The 19,100-nt window shown below is 39.5% G+C and overlaps 1 protein-coding gene across 3 annotated transcripts in view; it reads left to right on the top strand.

Moving 5' to 3' along the window:
• Window positions 1-2,182: 2,182 nt before the first annotated feature.
• The window catches only part of mark3a (MAP/microtubule affinity-regulating kinase 3a), a gene marked incomplete in the record, with an annotated part of 49,852 nt that continues 32,934 nt past the window's right edge, over window positions 2,183-19,100 (top strand). Inside the window, 4 exon segments of one of the 3 annotated variants that reach the window (XM_035673394.1) lie at window positions 2,183-2,841; window positions 7,287-7,469; window positions 8,635-8,688; window positions 17,812-17,860. In XM_035673394.1, the coding sequence (XP_035529287.1) occupies window positions 2,791-2,841; window positions 7,287-7,469; window positions 8,635-8,688; window positions 17,812-17,860 (337 nt within the window). 3 annotated transcript variants of the gene reach the window in all.

Below are 19,100 nucleotides of genomic sequence, written 5' to 3' on the forward strand. Positions count from 1 at the left end.
TGATTCCTTCAATAAAACCAGAAACTGTTGTCAGAGTCTTTTTGTGTCATAATGTTTTAAGTTAATTGATTCTGAGCTGCAACCATAAAGTGACAGAAAGTGACTCAGCAGCAATAATCAGGTCATAATTTAAAAACATTCTCCAACTTCTCCACTGTGAGAATTTACTTTTTTATATGACTGTGAATTTAATATTGAATAGAAATACTGTAGTATATTAATATTGTTGTTTGTGGACGTCACCTTGAGCTCTTTAATTTAATGAGACTTCACTGTTCACTGTATTTGTAACATTGAACAAACGATTAGTCGACAATTCAGATATTTGTAAATTATTTTCCTTCATAAAGTAAAAATATAGCAAACATATGCTGAATAGTTTCGCAAACATCAAAAGCTCCTTGTTTCTGAATTGAATAGTTTGACATTATATTCGACTTCTACAGAATAAATTCAGATATTTTGATCCACTAATGAAAAAAATTGACTATAAGTACAACTGACATACTTGTATATTGTATAAAGTAGCATAACATGGAAATATTCAAGTCTACTTTCTACTTCTAATCCACATTTCTGGGGAAATATAATGTACTTTCCTACATTTATTTGACTTATAGTTACTTTTTACATAAAAAAAACACACAATGTGCTTATATATAATAACATTAAAATACTCTCACGTGTATTTATCAGTGATAAAAACATAATAATATATTATTGTATAACACTGAAAGGAGGAGTATGTTTACCTGTGATACTTTAAAGGACCAGTGTGAAGGAGTTATGCTGCATTAACTGGACGTCATGTTAATGAATGAGAGCAGGACGTTAAGGTTCTATTGTAGAAACAAGGCGGTCTCTATAGAAGAGGACCCGCTCCCTCTGTAGATATTAACAGCTCGTTCTAAGGTAACAAAACAACAATTCTCATTTACAGGTGATTGAACACAAACCTGTTCACATTTTTGTCAATATGATCCCCTTAAGTGTCACAAACTGGACCTTTAAGAACATTTCTGTACATTTATTTCAATAACATGTTGAATTGTATGGTCCGATTGACCCTGACAGGTTGTAGGATTGCTCTTAGGCTCTGGAAAACAAAAAATATAAACCCTTTTAATGAATAGTGAGTAGAAATGATAAAAATAGCCAATTATGAACAATTACAACAGAGAGGAGGTATTTCTGGCCCCTACATGAACACAATATTGGATGGCTAACTAGGGAGTACTAGCCCAGGTTATCACTATCACTTTAATGTAGCAGTGATAATTACATATTTATAATATTGTCACAATGATATGTGAGTAATAGCCACATTATAATGCCAATGATTACTCTCTCTATATACAGTAATTATGTATATTATTGGCCTATTGCCGACACATCGGTATCATATCATTATCGGTGTATATGTCAGCCGATATCTGCCAATATGAAAACTTTTGAATAAGTAATTACATTTGAAGAGTAATGAGTAATGAACAGTGTTGTGCTAGTAAGTCAAAATGTTTTTATTTATTACACAATATTATCTTCTGTTTTCCAAAGTAACATTACTTTACTTATCACTCCCCACCAACAGTAATTAGTTACTCTACTACTTCTCTGTTAGTCCACTTCTAACCCAAGAAATCAGATTTATGACGATTAAAATCCAGTTTTGTTTGTTAAAATCAAAGTAATGTTTATATTTCCAATCGCTGAATGTTGAAGAATTTACATCAGCTAAAGGTAGTTTCCTCCACGATTACAAACTAGATAGATAGATAGATACTTTATTTATCTCGAGGGAAATTCAAATATCCAGTAGCACACAGAACATACATACATTAAACATACATTAAAATAAAATAAAACAATTTAATTAAATTAACTTAAAATAAAATTAATTTATAACACAGTAGCCAGTGCAAATGGGAGTAAAATCCAAGGATTGTTGAATATATTAGTAATTAATTACACCACTAGTAACCGGGGGAAGTAATATCATCACTAACAATAAGTAATAAACTACATATTTTCGAGTAACTAGCTGAAAACACCGCGCTTCAACAATGTCAGCGTTGTCTCGATTGCTCATGATAGCACTCTGACGTCGGAGCCTGGGAGGGGTCCGTGAAGGCAGCTTAATCCAGCCCAGCCGCTGAGTAGCCATTTTGGTCCCACCTAAAACCGACAGAGCAGCTTCACTTTGGGCCGTTGGAGATGGAAGAAACCGAGTCGACGGCGAGTATTTCAGCCACCTAAAACGAAAACCTTTCTGATCCCCCCCTCCCCGACCCCTTTACCCCCCCAAGAAATACCGACTGGTGCCACTCGACGCCATGGCGGCCGCTTTATAGACAGTTGTTCTTTGTGGCGACCGACAGCGTCTTTTACTTCAGTTAGCTTCAGGGACTCAAACCCAAAAACGGACAGACGGACACTGATTTTTTCCTGTCGAGTTGTTTGAACACAGGCCATGAACGGTATGTACGCGCCATGTAAGATATCGATTAGATTATTATAGGGATTTATTTTTTTTAGTTTTTTTTTTAATATATATATATATATATATATATATATATATTATTTCTGTTCAGGTGCTCGGCTCTAACACGTCCGGTCTGGGTTTTTTTTTTTTTTTGGAAATAGTCACGATCCATGCTGAGACAGTTCCCTCCGGAGAGAGCTGCAAAGCAAAGCAATACTTTCATTTTATCGGACTGAAGAAGGGTTTTTTATTTTATTTGTATTTTGTGGATTTTGGACGGCGACTGGTGCAAGAAGGACGATTAAAAGATGTCAACAAAAACTCCTTTACCTACCGTCAACGAGAAGGTGACGGAAAGTGTAAGTATAAAGGGTTTGTTTGTTGGGTTTGCACTTTGCTTGTGTGTTTTATAAATACGTTTATTCTATAAAACGGTGGATATTTAGCTCATATTGTTGCATTATAGGACAGGATGAAAGCACAGGGGGTTACACTTTGTTGGTAAACCGTAAACAAGCGTATCCTCTACGCCAAACACGCCCTTTAATTTTTATTTTAATGTCTGTTTTCTGATTTATTCGCACGTAAATTATGTATTTTTGTATTTTATGTATACGTTTTGATGTGACTAAGGGGGTAATTAGGATGTAGTCGGGGTATTTAGGCCCAAACCGCGAACAAAACTACAGTACTTTGCCTGCTGGTTCTGGCAGGCAACAGTAGTTTGTGTTCGGGCTCGCCATTGGCTGTTCCAGCTGTCACTCAAATGTTTCAACCGTTCAGCTTCCAAATATGGGCTTCGTTAGTCCCGCCCCCTTGTGGCTAACAGAACATCCGGTCTGAGGGAGCGTTGTCAAAGCGACAATGTAGCTTCCGGTCGGGATTTTCAAAATTAAACTAATCTCCAACGCGGGATGTCGACTAAACAATTTATCTTTATATTATTATTTTCTAACTTTTTAACAAACAGAAATTAAAATATGTATAAATTACAACTCTATTTACCAAAGGCCAAAGTGATATACAAATACATAATAATAAAATAATTTGTTAATAATATTTTCCATTCATTTCATTACAGCTTGCAACAATTAATCTCATTATTATTATAGTTATCTGTCTTTTTTTTAAATCAGAAAATAGTGGTTAAATGCTGGTTAATGTTTTACAAAATCTTGAAGATACTCAACAATTATATAAAACACGGGAAATCAAAAAAATCTGAAGACGAAGGGAGCTGTAACTGGATATTTTGGTAATTTTTGCTTCATAATTCATTAAAATCTATACAGAATCCCCCCCCAATCACATTTTTCAGTTATATGTTTTACAACGATAAAAATCTGAGAAGCTTCACCCATTAAATGTTTGTATTATAACTGTGATTTCAGTTTAAGCAGTTAATTTGCTGCACTGATTAATCAGTCGCTTACTTTTTGATAAACTGAATGAACCACTGAGGCTGTAAAATGTCAGAAAATGGTGTTAAATGTCGGACACAAGTTTCCAGAGAATTTAAGAGAAAAGCAGCAAATCTTCAGAGTTTTGCAAACGTTTGGCATTTTAACCTGATAAATGGCCTTTTTAAGTAGCCGTGGATCATCTGATCTATCGAACATTAACTCTTGTGACAGGAAATGGGAGAAATGTGATCCACACACATTTAATTACCTTAATCTGCCTTTAAGATGCTAATTTACTTTACCTAAAACTTCCCACAGCTGCTTTGTAGATTCCCTTAATGCCGTAATCCCATTTTTTTAAAAGCTTTTTAGCGTTTCAGTGTTGTATAAATTCACACTGTACTTATCTCCTTCTTTTGTTTAATCTTCACCATATATAATAATATATATTCTTTCCTCCCCATCTCCCCGTCGGCGTATCTGCAGCCGCTTATCGTCCACATGTGATACGATGACAATCTCATGACTCATCGCGGTAGCAGCAGCAGAGAGTCAGCTGGAGATAAGACTGATCCTGTTCAAACAAAGCTCTGCGGGCGATAAGATGTGGTGAAATTTTATTGATCCCTGCAGGAGAAGTCTGAAGGCAAAATGTAAAGAATCAGTAGCCTGAAAAAAGTTGAAACCGGTAAATGTAATAAGAAAACGGAAGAAACAACAATTTGTTTGGATAAAAAGCATTTGGTGGTAACTGTTTAGATTATCGGGTAATTATTTAAGTCATTTTTCAACCTAAAATGCCAAATGTTTGATGGTTCAGGTTCGTAAATGTGCTTCTTTTCCTGGTCTTGTATTTATATGTGGTACATTTTGACGTCACCTTGTGGTCGAGGATATTGTGATGGCCACTTCCCAGCTTTTTCCAATGCTTTATATACATGACTCGAGATAGTAATCAACAGTTTGATACATAAATAAACAGAATTAAAGGTGTATTTTAACACGTTTCAGCACTGGAGCAAGATGATCTCCCTGAATGCTGACAGAGCAGCTGTTTAAATGCTTTTAATCTGAAACGATTGTTCTTGGCTTCCGGTTTCTTGGTGCTTATTTCTGTAGCATTGATTAGAGATCAGTGAGTCGTCCGTCCCCCCCTCCCCTCCCGTCCCCCCCTCCCCTCCTGCTGTCTCTGGTCTCTCTGTGGTTATCTGGGCTCTGAGTTGGGAAAATCTGGTGTTGTGGGAATCTCTATGGGCATCATCAGCGGGGCAGAGTGTTTTCCTGTTCAAACATGACGGGCTCCCAGGCAGCCAGGAGACACCGCAGCCTTGTGAGTAACCACCGAAAAGGAAAGGATCAAATTAAACCGGGGGGGGGGCAGGGGGGTTTCTTTTTTACTTACAGGAAGTTGTGAGCCGGAAAAAATGGAAATGGTGTTTTTTTTTTTTGTGGAAAATGTAGATTCGTCTGTGTCCTTTATGATTAGCAGATGATATCGTGGAAAACAGTTTAGTGTTCCCACAGGCTGTGTTTTTTTATATGTGTGTGTGTGTGTGTGTGTGTGTGTGTGTTCAACAGTGACCTTATCCCAGTTGGTGGTATTTTTATCTCCACTGCTATCACTGTAGAAGTCCTAAAATATTCCTTTAGTGACTTAAAGTGTGTGTGCTGCCTAGGAGAGAGTTTAAAGTGACCTTATTGTGGTTTATGGCTTTTTTTAAAGTCTCCTAAAATAGTTCATATGGAGATTTTTAACGTCTGTGGTGTTGATTTACCTAATGGTGACTTTATATTGTTTGATTCGTCGCCGCGTGATGTATTTAAAGCGTTAATTATGTGACATTTAATCGGATCGTGGAGTGAAAAGAAAAGTAGAGATAAATATTTGACCTCCTTTCTGGGTTTTATATGAAACACTAAGTGTAAACTCGTATAGTTAATTGTCATTGTCTCCAGAGTGAACGGGTCAGTTAGGTTTGTGGATGGGGGGACGGGGTTGAGCCCGGGCGGGGCAGAGGGAGGCGTCAGTCGGTCAGTCGATACCGAGGCCGCACCGAGTATCTATCAGATTATTTTGTGTTAGTGGTTGAGACACAGAGAAGTGCTTTCCCCCCAAAACTCTCTGGTTACACATGTTAAAGTTAGTTAAAGTTAAAGTTAGTTAAAATCATTTAAACCTCTAAAAATATTCATGTTTATCTCTTAAAATCCCTCTCAGACTCTGTGAGGGTTACAGCTAAGATCAGTTAACACTGTTGCTCATGTTTAACACAACAAACTCTAACTCTAAGTGAACTAATCACTGGATGAGATGTGCTTCACAGACTGCGTTAAACTCTTCGGGTATAAATCAGAACAGTGTTTGAACCAGGCTGCTGTTCTGGAAGTGACTTTTTGAGGCCTTATTTGTTGCTTAATGCTCTGCTATACATCCTGTTTTCACAAAGTCTGCATGCCCACAGGATATGACATATCTGCTGTCTCGACGTATAGATGTTAAATTTAGGTTTTCTTCATGTCACCGTCTCAGCACGGAGTCACTTAAAGGTGCTTTACGTTGCACTACAACCACATTTAAAAGCAGGTTTTCGGTGTTGAAGTGGAGTACAGATTTCTGCTCTTCAACCAGGTCACATTTTTTCAGTTCAGTTGTCAATTACACGTGTGTGAACGTGACCTTCATTGTGTGTGTGTGTGTGTGTGTGTGTGTGTGTGTGTGGGGGCGAGTCTCGTCACTGAGTCCTGGGTGGGAAAACTGAACCCAATTTTTAATCAGAAATCAACTCTGCACACGTCTAAAGTCTGTTTGCCTTCATTTTACTTTACGTTCATGCGAATGTTACCAGTGAAGCTGCAGTGTTGTGGCAGTTTGCTCTGGAAATGATTTATTTTAGAGCTGAAACAATTCGTCAGAAGAAAATAAGAAAATTAACTGTTTCCAGTCCCTTAAATGTGTGGATTTTGTGCTTTTCTTCTTCTTATACGATAGAAAACTGAATATATTCAGGTTAAGAGCTGCAAGAACAAACCTTTTGAAGACCTCTGACATTTAATATATCAATTGATTAAACAGTTAAGCAACAGAATTATCACCTTAATTAACTTAAAGAAAGGTTTTTAGAAGTAAGCAAGTAAGGTGTAACGCTCTGGTTTTGAGGCTCTGATATTTGCATGATGAAATGGTGAAACTGGAGTTTATCAGCCATCTGTGCCTGCTGGAAGAGAAGCCTACTTTCTCTGTCTGGATGCAGAACTATAAATATCAGCATTTTTTTCCTGCAGAGCCCGAGTGGATACGTCACAGCGGGTCAACATGAGTCACGGCTGGTGCATGTTAGCTGTTTCTGAACGACTCAACCGCCGGCACTCGTCTAAAAAAAACAAATGTGTCTCTCCCGCAGCACACGTCTCACAGTAATGGCCGTCAGGAGATCACCACGCGCTCGGGCCGGACCGGCGTGCGATCCCGCAGCTCCGAGGAGGCGCAGCAGCCCCACGTCGGCAACTACCGGCTGCTCAAGACCATCGGGAAGGGCAACTTCGCCAAGGTCAAACTGGCCCGACACATCCTCACCGGCAGAGAGGTGAGCCGGCGGCGCACAGTGACGTCAAGTTTTTAAGGAGTTCAGCTCACATTCTTGTCCTTTAAAAATCAGGTTGAATGTGTGTTTTAATTGATAAAACTGATGAATTTGAACAACCAAAACTTCAATCAGAGGAATATGGTTAAGAATATTGTGTTTTTGGATTAACAGAAATAAAGTAGGTAAATTAAAACACACTTAGAGGAGTCAGGTGTGTGTAATCTTTCCACAACACAGAGAGAAAACCCACCTTTCCTTGTGTCTGTGATGCACCAACAGCTGGATTTACACATCTGTTTTGTGCCAGTTTGAACACATCTCTGCTTAAAGTTTTACCACATTTTGACGTTCAGTGTAAATAAGTTAGACCACCTTCCCTACACACGACACGAACGCTACAAAACCAGTTAACTGACGTCAAAAAAGAGTTTGCAGCCCCTTTTTTTTAATGGGGTTTACACATCGTCTCTCTCTGAGCTCGTCTCTGACAGGGAATGATGATGATGATGATGATGAGCTGACATATCTCAATACTTCTTTTGTACTGACTGAAATGTAAAGTGAGAAAACTGTCAAGTACTAGAAGCTGGCATTCCCATCAGATTTGTTCAGAAAATATAGCGTTTTTATGTCTTGTATCTTCCTCGTGAGGTATCTTTTCCAAACCTTTTGGTGCTATTGGCTCCGGCAGCGGGTAAGTTTCAAACCCGGCAGCTCCACACAGCGACAGGTTCATCGCTCTAAACCTTGTTGGCAGTAATGGATGTTTTCAGGGCGAGCTGCCGCCGCTGCTGAGCATTTGATCTGTTCATAATTGATGAGCAGAAAGAGCAAGCGTCTTCATAACACGGCGTACGACATTTAACGAAACCACGGTGCACTTTTTCCTCCTCTATCCCCTCCTGGTTCTGTTATTAATTATTCGGCAGTTGCAATTTTTTTGTCGTATTTTGAGGAGGAAGTGGAAACTGGCTTTAAAGTGTTAAAAAAATATTGTTTTTCATCTGAAAAAGATTGAATTCAGTGTCGGTTTTCTTTTCTGTGTGTTTTTGCTTTTGGATTTCAGTGTCATATTCCACTTCCTCTTTTTCACACTTCTCCCCTGCTGTTATGTCCCATTTAGCTCACTTTCGATGCTGTTTTTTCTCTCTCTCTCTCTCCACAGGTGGCAATTAAGATAATAGACAAGACGCAGCTGAACCCAAACAGCCTTCAGAAGGTAATTCACCCCTCTTTCCTCTTCCCCCTCTCTCTCTCTCTCTCCTCACGCTGTGGCAGAACTCGTTTACAAATTCATGAAGCACGACAGATTGAGTATTAATTGTGTAAACGGGGCGCGGGGCATGCTGGGAAGTGAGCATGTGTTCTCCATATAGAGTTAAGAGCTTTTTATTATTTCAGTGTGATGCTTTCTGCAGCGGAGAAGATGATTCAGCTCCGCATCCACTGTTCCACTTAGGTTTCGCATGAGAAGTTTTGACTCTCTCAGATCAAACACGAGGCCTAAAAAAACAAGGAGATTTGTGTGTGTTAGTTAGTGTGTTAGTTAGTGTTAGTTTGAAGCATTTCTGTTGAGCCGCTTCAGGAAAAAGGAGTGGATTTAAGTATTTTGGCCTTTTTTTAAAGGCTTTTTAAGATTTCGATTTGTCCCATTTGGACACTTCTTGATGGAAACTGTGGTTAATGGTATTTTTCTGATCTATTAGCCTCCAAGAGGAACTAAAAATGTGATTTTTCTTCCACCTTCTTCCCCGTTCATGCTGCTCGGTTGTCATTGCAACAGGGAGTGACGGTTTTTGTTCTTCCTTGTTAAATCAACCAAATCAGGAAGCAGGTTTGCTTTTAAAATGCAAATTTTCAGAGGCTGAGATTGAATGCCCCCTTTTGCCACCCAGTGAAAAGCAGTTTCACTTTACAGTTTGAAGTCAGTGAGTTGAGAACGAGCTGCCCATAACCCTGTTTCCCTATTCTGTGTACACTCATTAGGGAGTCTGTGTATGTGTGTGAGCGCTGTGTGTGTGTGTGTGCGTGTGGTTGTTTTGATCTGTGCCGCTGTACATTTTGGCTCCGTCTCTCAGCCTGGAAGTGGTTTCGGGGAAGTCAGAGTGATATCGACTCAGCTGCTGCAGCTCCGGAGGCTTTTTTGTCTCATCAGAAAGAAGAGGGGACGGGGCAGCGTGCGGCGGCGGTGGCGGCTGCTGCTGGTGGTGACGACAATGATGTGTCTGGTGTCGACGTCCAGCCGGCCCCCGCCACTCGTCTCTCTCTCTGTCCCTCTCCCTCTCTCTCTCTCTCTCGTCCCTCTCAGCGATCGGCTAGTGGTTTTCCATCAGTTTTTCCAAAGCTCCATTGATTCTGGCCTTTGTATCTCGGAGGCCCGGGCCCTTTGGCGTTGGCTGTGACACTACGCTGACAGAAAAACACTGAGTCATGACAGGGCCGTTCACCGAAACACAAAGCGTGAGGCTTTTGTCGGCAATCCTTGTTGTTTTTAGGTTACTGCTTTGTCACAGTCAAAGAAAAGGAGAAAAAAAAACTCTCTTTGAGGAATTTGTCAGGTTGTTTTTCCTGCCGTTCACCAGGGATTTAGATTTTCTTTTAATGTTTATTTTAAGGACTTGACTCTCAAACTACATCTCAGTACTTTTTATAGTGCTTTTTTTTCATGATTGACACATTAAATATTCCCATTCCTGTCATGTGGTTCTATTTATAGACGAGCTCTGTGTTTCTTTGGGTTGAATGCTCGGGATTAAAGGAAATCCTGACGTGGGAAAGATTTGTGGCTTATTTGAAGGGTTTTCATGTCTGTGAGGGTCACTCATGTTAAAAGGAATAGTTTTGACAATTTTTTGGAAAATTCGACTTCATGCCAAGAGTTGGATGAGAAGGTTAATACCACTCTCGTGTCTGTAATGTAAACAGAAAGCGAAACGCCAGCAGCCGCTTAGCTTAGCATAAAGACAGGAAACATTGGGGGTGAAAACTAGTTTGGGCAACCTCACAGTGACAGGATATGAAATAGTGCGGCACATAACCCCCACTAAACCACAAGATATTAGTATTGCTCGTGTTGGAGATATAACATGTAAATTAATGAGCATTAGAGGTGCTGGTAGGTGGATTTTGTTACCTCTGGACAAAGAGCTAAACTAACTGGCTGGTGGCTGTAGCTTCATATCGAACAGACATGAGAGTGCTATCGATCTTCACTCTCGGCTGGAAAGCAAATAAGCGCATTTCTCAAAGCTCTGCACTGTTCTTTATAATCAGCCACAAATCTGACTTTTCCTTTTAACCTCCTGTAATCACCCAGAAACTATTAACAAACTACATAAATGAGCCAGACTGTTGCACTATTTCCATAGATGCTCGCTACAGCACCAAATGTGTTTTTTAATTTGCTTAAAATAGTCCTCAACAAACGCTCCAGCTACTCCCATTTGAGTAACATTTGCTAAAAACTACAGTGCCCCAAATTACTGAGCCTCAAAAATGACACTTTTGTGACCTGTTTTTTTTAAAAGATTTACGTCTTCAGTGGGAACCAATGGGCTTCGAGAGCCGCAGACAGGCTGGGGAAGCACACACAGATTTCTTTTGGCAATAAAGGAAACATACAGAAAATGCCAGCCTAATCCTTTTAAAACATTTACTGACTGGACGTCAGCAGGCAATGTGTATCAGATGTTCATGTTCAGATGAGTTTTGAAGGATCTCGTGTTTATTTTCCTCTATTCTCCTCTTTGCTCTGAGCTGCTGCTGCTGCAACAGCCAACCTGCATCAGAGCCGGCACCGCTGTGTCCTGACCTCTTATGTAACTGGAAGAATTGGCGAGAGGCTGATAGCGGGGGATATCGTCTCTGAAGCCTAAATGTTTATTTTCAGCCTCTGTTCTTAATAGTTTGGAGGAGCTGAGTCGACGTTCACATCTGTCACTGGCTTCTGGCAGACTGCTCTCAGCTCCCACTCTGTTCTCCTCTCCTTCCCCGTGTCCTGGTTCAACCCCATGCTGAGGTCTTGTCTTGTTGTCGTCCGGGTCGAAGGTCAGGGGAAGGGAGTGTGACATTTGATTAAATGTAAACAGCGTGTGTCGAATGCTCTGGGTCGACCTGCGCTCCCTGTGCTGAGGTTTCGCTTTTCTTAAAGTGGTTGTAGAGCAGATTTTAAAAGCCTTAAACGTCACTTTAACAGGGAAAATAAGCTTTTCTTGATGTTTTAATTAAAAAATAACTTTTATCATATGACAAACCAAATATTGACATTCATGAATTTGGCTTTGTATTGAACTTTTAATGATATATTGTGATTTAAATCATCTTTAAACTAGTTCCAGGTTATTTTTTATAGTACTTCTGATTACTGTTTTTGATTTTTATAGTAATTTTTATTTAATCAATTCTATAAAAGTCTATATAAACTAAAGAAAAACAAAGCCCGTCACTGTTTCTCAGAGCTCAAGGTGACATCTTTGAATTGCTTTTTATGTCCAAGCAGCAGACTAAAATAGATATTGTGAATAGATGAAGTCTAAATATATTAAATCTACAATGTTATAAGACAGAAAAGGAGCAGATCTTCCCATTCGAGAAGCTGGAACCAGAGAGTTTGATGTTTAATTGATTAACGGTTTACAGACTGCTATGTTAAGGCGGCATTTAGCGCTGATATGTTGTTAAAGTTTGGCTTCTTTTGTAAGAGAGAAACGTTTTGTATAAAAACTTCTCGGATTGGAAGAAAATAAGGTATTGTTTTGTAATTGGCAAGGAAAGTATTGTATTGGCTGTTTATCAGATGGTTTCCAGCTGCATTGATTAATCTACCAGATCAGTAACAAAATTATTTCCAGAGTAGAAATTCTGCCTCACAAAATTGTGTTATTGTGAAATATTGTGTAGTTTTACGTCTTCAGGGCTCTAAACATTAAAACAGAACAATCTAAGAAACAATCTCTGAAATTACTTATTGATCCAACTGCAACTGATGTAGAAACGCAACTGGTAACGAAGGGAAACTCATATTAATGGTCCACGAAAGGCAACAAAGCTGCACTGAGAAAATTCAAAAGCTTGGTGCAAAAGTTAAAGTCTAAAGTCTGCTGGCGTCTCTTCAGACTAACCTCTCCGTAAAGTGTCCTAAATTGGGTGTGATTGGAGCAGTTAATACAAACCAGTGTTTGTTCCCTCAGGTTGATTTTGTTTGTCCAGATGGGAACAATAACAGTCGAGCTTCAGACCAAAAAACTGCGCCGGGTGTAACAGAATGTACTACTAAAACTGCAGCCTGGATATTTTTCTTCCTTCTCTTAACTGAAACAAACACCAGGGGGTCAATTACAGGAAGTGCACAGACATCCATCACTCTTAGCCGCTGTTGCAGAGGCTGTAATCCGGTTTGTTGTGACTCACCTGAAAGTCTCTGACCTGGTGGGATGGAAGTTTAACCAGAAACAGGCAGTAAAATGATCTAATGACGAAGCCCACGGGACTTTATTTACAAGCCTCTGGATCAGTTGTAATTGAGGCAACTTAAACAGGAAAATGCTGCACGGGGAGGTTTTCTACTCTAACTGTAGGTGTGATCTCTCCCCTTCCTCCTTTTAAACTGTGTCATTTGTCCTGAAGCTGCTTCGTATTGATCACAAGACAGGTTGCGTAATCGGGACAGCTGTGCATCACTGCGGTGGTATGACTGGATCACCAGCAGGTTTACGTTCTCGACCTTAATGGTTGTATTATGTGGTGAATCATCCGTCTCTGTTTACTGCACAACATACCTGACAAAGTATTCCCATACACTCGTTGGTTTGTTGTTTCTCATCCTCCCCAGGTGTCAATAAGGTTTGTTTCCTGATATGTAGGACAGCACAGAGCGCGTCAAAGACTTTACAAAGTCGCTGAGTTTAAAAAAAAAAAAAAAAAGCAGTTTGTCTCAGACTGACAATCTGGCTCCTTTTTAAAGATGTTTGTCTGTTTGTTCAGAGCCGCTGGTTCTGTCTAGTAATCAGCAAAGATAAAGTTCCTGCTTCTTGAGCAGCTGCGTTTCTGCTGTCGCACTGAAAACCAGCTCAGATTTATTCCTCTGTAGTTTGTGAGCGCTCAGGAGAGTATTTTCAGTATAATGATGGGCAGAGCGGGATCACAGGCAGAGTGTAATGACAGTGAGGAGACCTCAGGCTCACTACAGAGCTCGTCTTCATCCTCCTCCTCGTCAGCAGCCAGTTTGTTAACATGGCTTCCAAAGCGGTCAACTCGGTCCTGAAGGCTCCGCTGACCGGAGTTCATAATTAACCCTTCAGTCGTCTCTGAACCGAGAATGAAACCAGAATTATAATCTGGGTTCCTCCCACAGCCGGCGTTCCCTGCAGCTTCCGAGTGTTTAAATTACTGTTTAGAAGTCATATAACTTGAAGTGATACTTATATAGTGATACTTACCATCTTTACAACCCTTTTCTTTGTTGCTTTTATGCTGCCTTCTAGACAGAAACAGAAAGATGCAGTGAGATGGCATTATCATGAGTAAAATCTCATAAATATAAGATCAGATAAGGGCTGCAACTCAAGTTTAATTTAAAATTTTATTTCGTTTGAAGTGGAAAAAGCCCATAAAACATTCTTATCACCCTAATAATGTCTTCACAGTGCTTACATTGTCAGCTCATCAGTCAAACATACAGCGAATCCTTTATTTTCATGAGAAAAGTTTGTCATAAAAGGATTAATTCATTATCATTTTCTGTTAAACAACTAATCCTCTAATTTGTTTTATCAACTTTTTGTTCGGGCACTATTTTACTGTAAATGTTGGCTTGCAACCGTCAGTATTTGATCCTGAGGAACGGAAATGACAAATATCTAAGTCTGTTCAACTGTTCGTCTCATTAAATGTATTGATAAAGCTTTGTGTGGTTGAACCCCTTCCTGCTTGATTTTACTTCCAAGAATGGCTTCAACAGGGCTCCCACATAAATACCGTTTTTTTTTTTTTTTTTTAATCTTTTGTGGGCTTTTTTGCTTTTATTTTGATAATTCATGGTAGAGAGGTGACAGGAAATGAGAGGAGAGTGAAGGAGTGACACACAACAAAGGTCCCCATCGTTCACTTCAATAAAACCACTCTGTCGGGGGTGCGCTGCCAACACAAGGGGCTCTGGCAAAAAAAAGAAAAGGTTGAACCAGGCTCAACTTTTAAATCATCCAGCGAGGTGCTGCCGTGCTAATATGTGCAACTTTGCATTCCTGCTAGATTACTTTATAACGTAAACACAATATTTCTACAGTTTGCTTTTAAATCTTTGCTCTCAGAGATAAAAAATGCTGCCGTCATAACTCTCAACAGCAGTAAAGGTCTTCCTCATAATTTTATAAACCGCTGCGCAGTGCATAGTTGTCTTTTAAACCTTATAAAACGAGGATTTGTTACTCAAACTGGACTTTCCTGGATCTTATTTGGTGTCTCTGGTACTAACCGGGGCTGCTGTTAGAACGTGGTCAGTGTCCTAAACCTCTGGGCCATCAGGGCTTCATGACACAGCCACTAAGTGAGTGTGTGACTGGATTAATAACAGTGTGTGTTCTTACCTCAAACAACCAAGAACAGAAATGTACAGACGGTGGACAACCAGAGCGTGCAGAGGGAGAGCGGGAGAGCGAGAGCGGGGAGAGGAGGGTCAGTGTGGTCGGTGTGAAACTGGACATTTAATCTCAACATAACATTTTTACAGCGTTGTGTAACCGCGCGTGTTGAAGCGGTGCCGAACGTAAAAACATCACCCGCTGTTTGTCACCATCTGTTTGCCTCTCAGGGTTCAGGACAGAAGGCTTTATATCAGGGCGTCGCGGTGGATCGGCGCCGTGGGTTCGAGCCTGTCAGCGAACCCTTTTTGTTGTGTGTCGCTCGGACTCCCGACTCGCTTTACTGGCGTCGCTTATTTCACTCCCCACTGAGGGAACAGATTAAAGCTCGGAGATAAATGAGGGAAAAAAGTAACTGGATGAGATTCACTTTATGCATGTTGAAGTAAAATCCGAAAAAAGGGATAGTCGGTGGCTGCTGAAAAAAACAATTTTTCAATTCCAGTGATTAGTCGATCAAACCTGAAACAAAACCCTGATGGTTATTGACTTTTAATTTAAGTAAAAAGTGTCAAAACAATTCTGGGGTTACAAGCTGTTTCTTTAAAAACAAAAATCAGCAACATTAATGTCTCAAAATTTTGAGCTCCTGATGACTTGTCGATTGGCAGCTGTCATTATTTTACAGACTTTAAAAAAGAGTGGCTGCCTTTCCATAGTCTCATAAGTAATCAATACATTCATTGGTTATGTATTCTTTACAGAACAGTTCGGTCATCAGAAGGATAAATGAGCAAAAAGCACAAATGAAAAAGGTTTTACTGTCTCTAGTTGTTTCAGCTGTCTGTCAGAATAAAGCTCTAAAAAGATCTTAGAGTTGATATTTATCAATCAGTGATTAGTTGATCAGCAGAATTTCTTTTGACAGTTTTAATAATCCATAACCTTTATATGTGAGTAAAACTTGTCAAATGTTTATGGTTTAAGCTTTAAATTGGAGGATTTTTGCTGAAAGTTTTGTTTTTCAAACAAAATAAGCAAATTTAAGACAGAATTTTGACCTGATAACTTAATTTTTGCCATTTTAGAGACTAAATGATTATTTTACCGTACGTTAGTCACAAAAATAATACATTCATTGATTAAAATATTATTGGGGAAGCAGAAGGATGAATGTGGGCTCTATTATCTGAATAAGATGTTAAAGTAAAGGAATAGAAAGGTCTTACAAAGTGCTGCTGAAACGATTTATCAATTTGATTGGGGGAAAAAAATCAGTTTTAATAATTTATGTTGTAAACAAGTAAAAATGTCAGCATACAGCTTTAAAAACATGCTGTTTTATGTTATTATTTATGGTTCAGATGGATTTTTTTTAACAATTTCGACGTTATTTTCAGCTCTGATGACTCAAACTTGTGCTTTGATGATCTAAAGGTTATAAATCTACACGTTCTGCATGTGTTTGTTCATTTAATGGAAGGCGTTTGTGTCAGTATGTGTTTTCCAGCTGCACACAGCCTTACGTTTTGTTCGTCAAACGACCGAACTGCGGCCACTCCCGCCTCATGAAAGATTGATGCCTTTTTATATTTTTATGGAAGGGAGGAGAGCAGGGATGGGAGAGCGAGGTGTAGTTAACAGTGGATCAATAATAAATGGCGCTCAGTTCTTTTTGTGCCTCGAACAGCAGACGACCTAAAAGCACTTTTGGCTGTTACAAATCTGCCTGTCCGGTCACTGAATGCTGATGGGGAAGAGCGCGTGTGTCCACAGAGTGTCTTGTTATTAGTGCACAGAGGGGGGTTGGTGGGCAGATGTGATGGTGCATGTTTAACTGGGCTCAGATCCCCCTCTCGACCCTGATGGAGGGGTCGTGGGGGGCGGCGGGCTGGTTGAAACCGACGCCGTGCTGCAGGAGATCCTGTTGTTTGCGATGACGCGCCGGCGGAGACAAAAGCGATCACATTTCCTTTAAATGTGTTGATTTTGGCACAACACGAGGATCAGTGTTTGGGTTTCTGAACCCATGATCTCCTGTTATGAGCTGAAGGAGATTAAGAGCTGCCGTGTTGATGACGTGTTTCCTCATCATCAGGAATGTGATGAGGAAAACTGTGAACTGCCATTTATAAATTAATGTAATCTGTGTTCACCTAATCTGAAAATCCTTTTTAAAATTAAATAATTATTGCTTTGTGACATGGAGATTACATGTTTTATGTAAACTCCACTTAATAAGTAACTAACTTTATTATTATCATGAACTCTGTACTCTGATGTTGAATTAATGTGACTGGAAATACTTCCACGTGTGGTATAATTACTCTTATCACACGTATTTGTTTGACGCTGTATTTCCCTCAGTTTCTTTCGCTTTGTTGTATATTTCATGTCAGGAAGAAATAGGACAAGCTGACACTCTGAAAATAGTCCAAAAAGTCCACTGAGATGGTTTGTGTGCATACTAATTTCCACACAAAGTGCTCCAACTGTAAAGACAAACAAGTATGCCCTGTGATAGGCAGTCCGTGCACTTTGTTTAAAACTTTAGGAACTTGTGTGTAAACAGCGTCACAGCATCATATTTATTCTCTGTTTTCAATATCGTAGTTGTTTGTATTTGTCGGTGTTGTTACTGTATGTGCTGTGCCTGAGCTTTGTTTTTACACAGCAGAAATATTCCTGGTGACTGTGTCAAAATGTCAACAAAATATTGAATCTCGAAACCGAACTGTGAACATTTCTTTTCTCTTTCTTTTCAGCTCTTCAGAGAAGTTAGAATAATGAAGATCTTGAATCATCCCAATATAGGTGAGTGGCTCTTACACACATCAGCACTACCGGCATCTGTTCACATGAGTTCTAAGACTTTAGTTAAAAATACATGCTGATAATAGTGATGTAAGATACACGTGTGCTCTATTTGAATTTCCACTCATGTAAATTCTGACATTTAGAAATATTGTCGTGCTAAAAGTGAGAATTTCACTTCCTCAATCATTAACATGTGATTCCAGTCGGGGGTTTGTTGTCTGCTGCAGCGCTCTAACCTTTGACCTTTCTGTTACTTGACAGTCACATGAACCGGCGGCGTGCAGCCAGTCTGTATTTCATCAGCTTGTTTAAAGCTTTTTGTTCCTTTCTCATGTTTGCTTTGGTTCAGACGGACGTTCACAGGAGATTAGAGTCGATGGAGCTTTCTTTAAAATCAAACAATCCTTGCAAATGTATGTAAAGGTTTTCTGTGAATGTGGCAGCCACGTACATTTAGAGGAAAAGGAGAAACACTGCAGCCAAAAAAAACTGCTTTTAAAGTTTTATAACATGAAATAATGTTTTGACAAATTATCTGGAACATTTCATTGTCTCGCTTACTTGATTGCTACCGTCCTCTGTAACTGTGACCGATACTAAAGGGTCATTCTTTCCGCTTTTGTTTTGGGATTAGAAAATGAAGCGCTTTCGATCAATAAACAAAGCGAGCACACTGCCTGGAGCAGTAGAAACTTTGGCATCGCACTGCCAGCTGCGAGAGGAAATGCCAACTAACACCAAACCACTGCAGCAACACGAAGCCAATGTCTTGAAAACCTCAGCTGCTGAAGGCTTCAAACACGAGCAGAGAGAAGGAAAACAGCAGCGTGGCCTCGATCAGCTGGTGTTTAGATTCACAACTAAAGCTTATTCTTGCAATCGCTTCCCTTAATGTACATGAAATATAACTTCAAGAAGATATTTAGTTCATTGATTTAACTTAAGACAAGAACAAGAACGTATTATTATTAAAACAACATTCTTCATCCAGCATATTTCATAGATTAAATGGTTCACAAAAGGTAAAAAATACACATAAAAAGACAAACACAACAAGAAATAGTAACATTAAAAACATTGCAGAAAGGATTTTATTTTCCTCTCTCCCTTTGGTTTCCTGCCTCAGCTTCACTGTCAGCTGACCAATAAAAGCACATATGCAAAAAAAAAATCTTTGAATCCAATAAATGAATTAAAAATACTGCGGCTGAGGTTGAAATATATAGAAATGTCTAAT

This window comes from Morone saxatilis, unplaced genomic scaffold (genome assembly GCF_004916995.1).
Source record: "Morone saxatilis isolate NCDOM2014 unplaced genomic scaffold, NCSU_SB_2.0 Contig3, whole genome shotgun sequence".
Classification (NCBI taxonomy): domain Eukaryota; kingdom Metazoa; phylum Chordata; class Actinopteri; family Moronidae; genus Morone; species Morone saxatilis.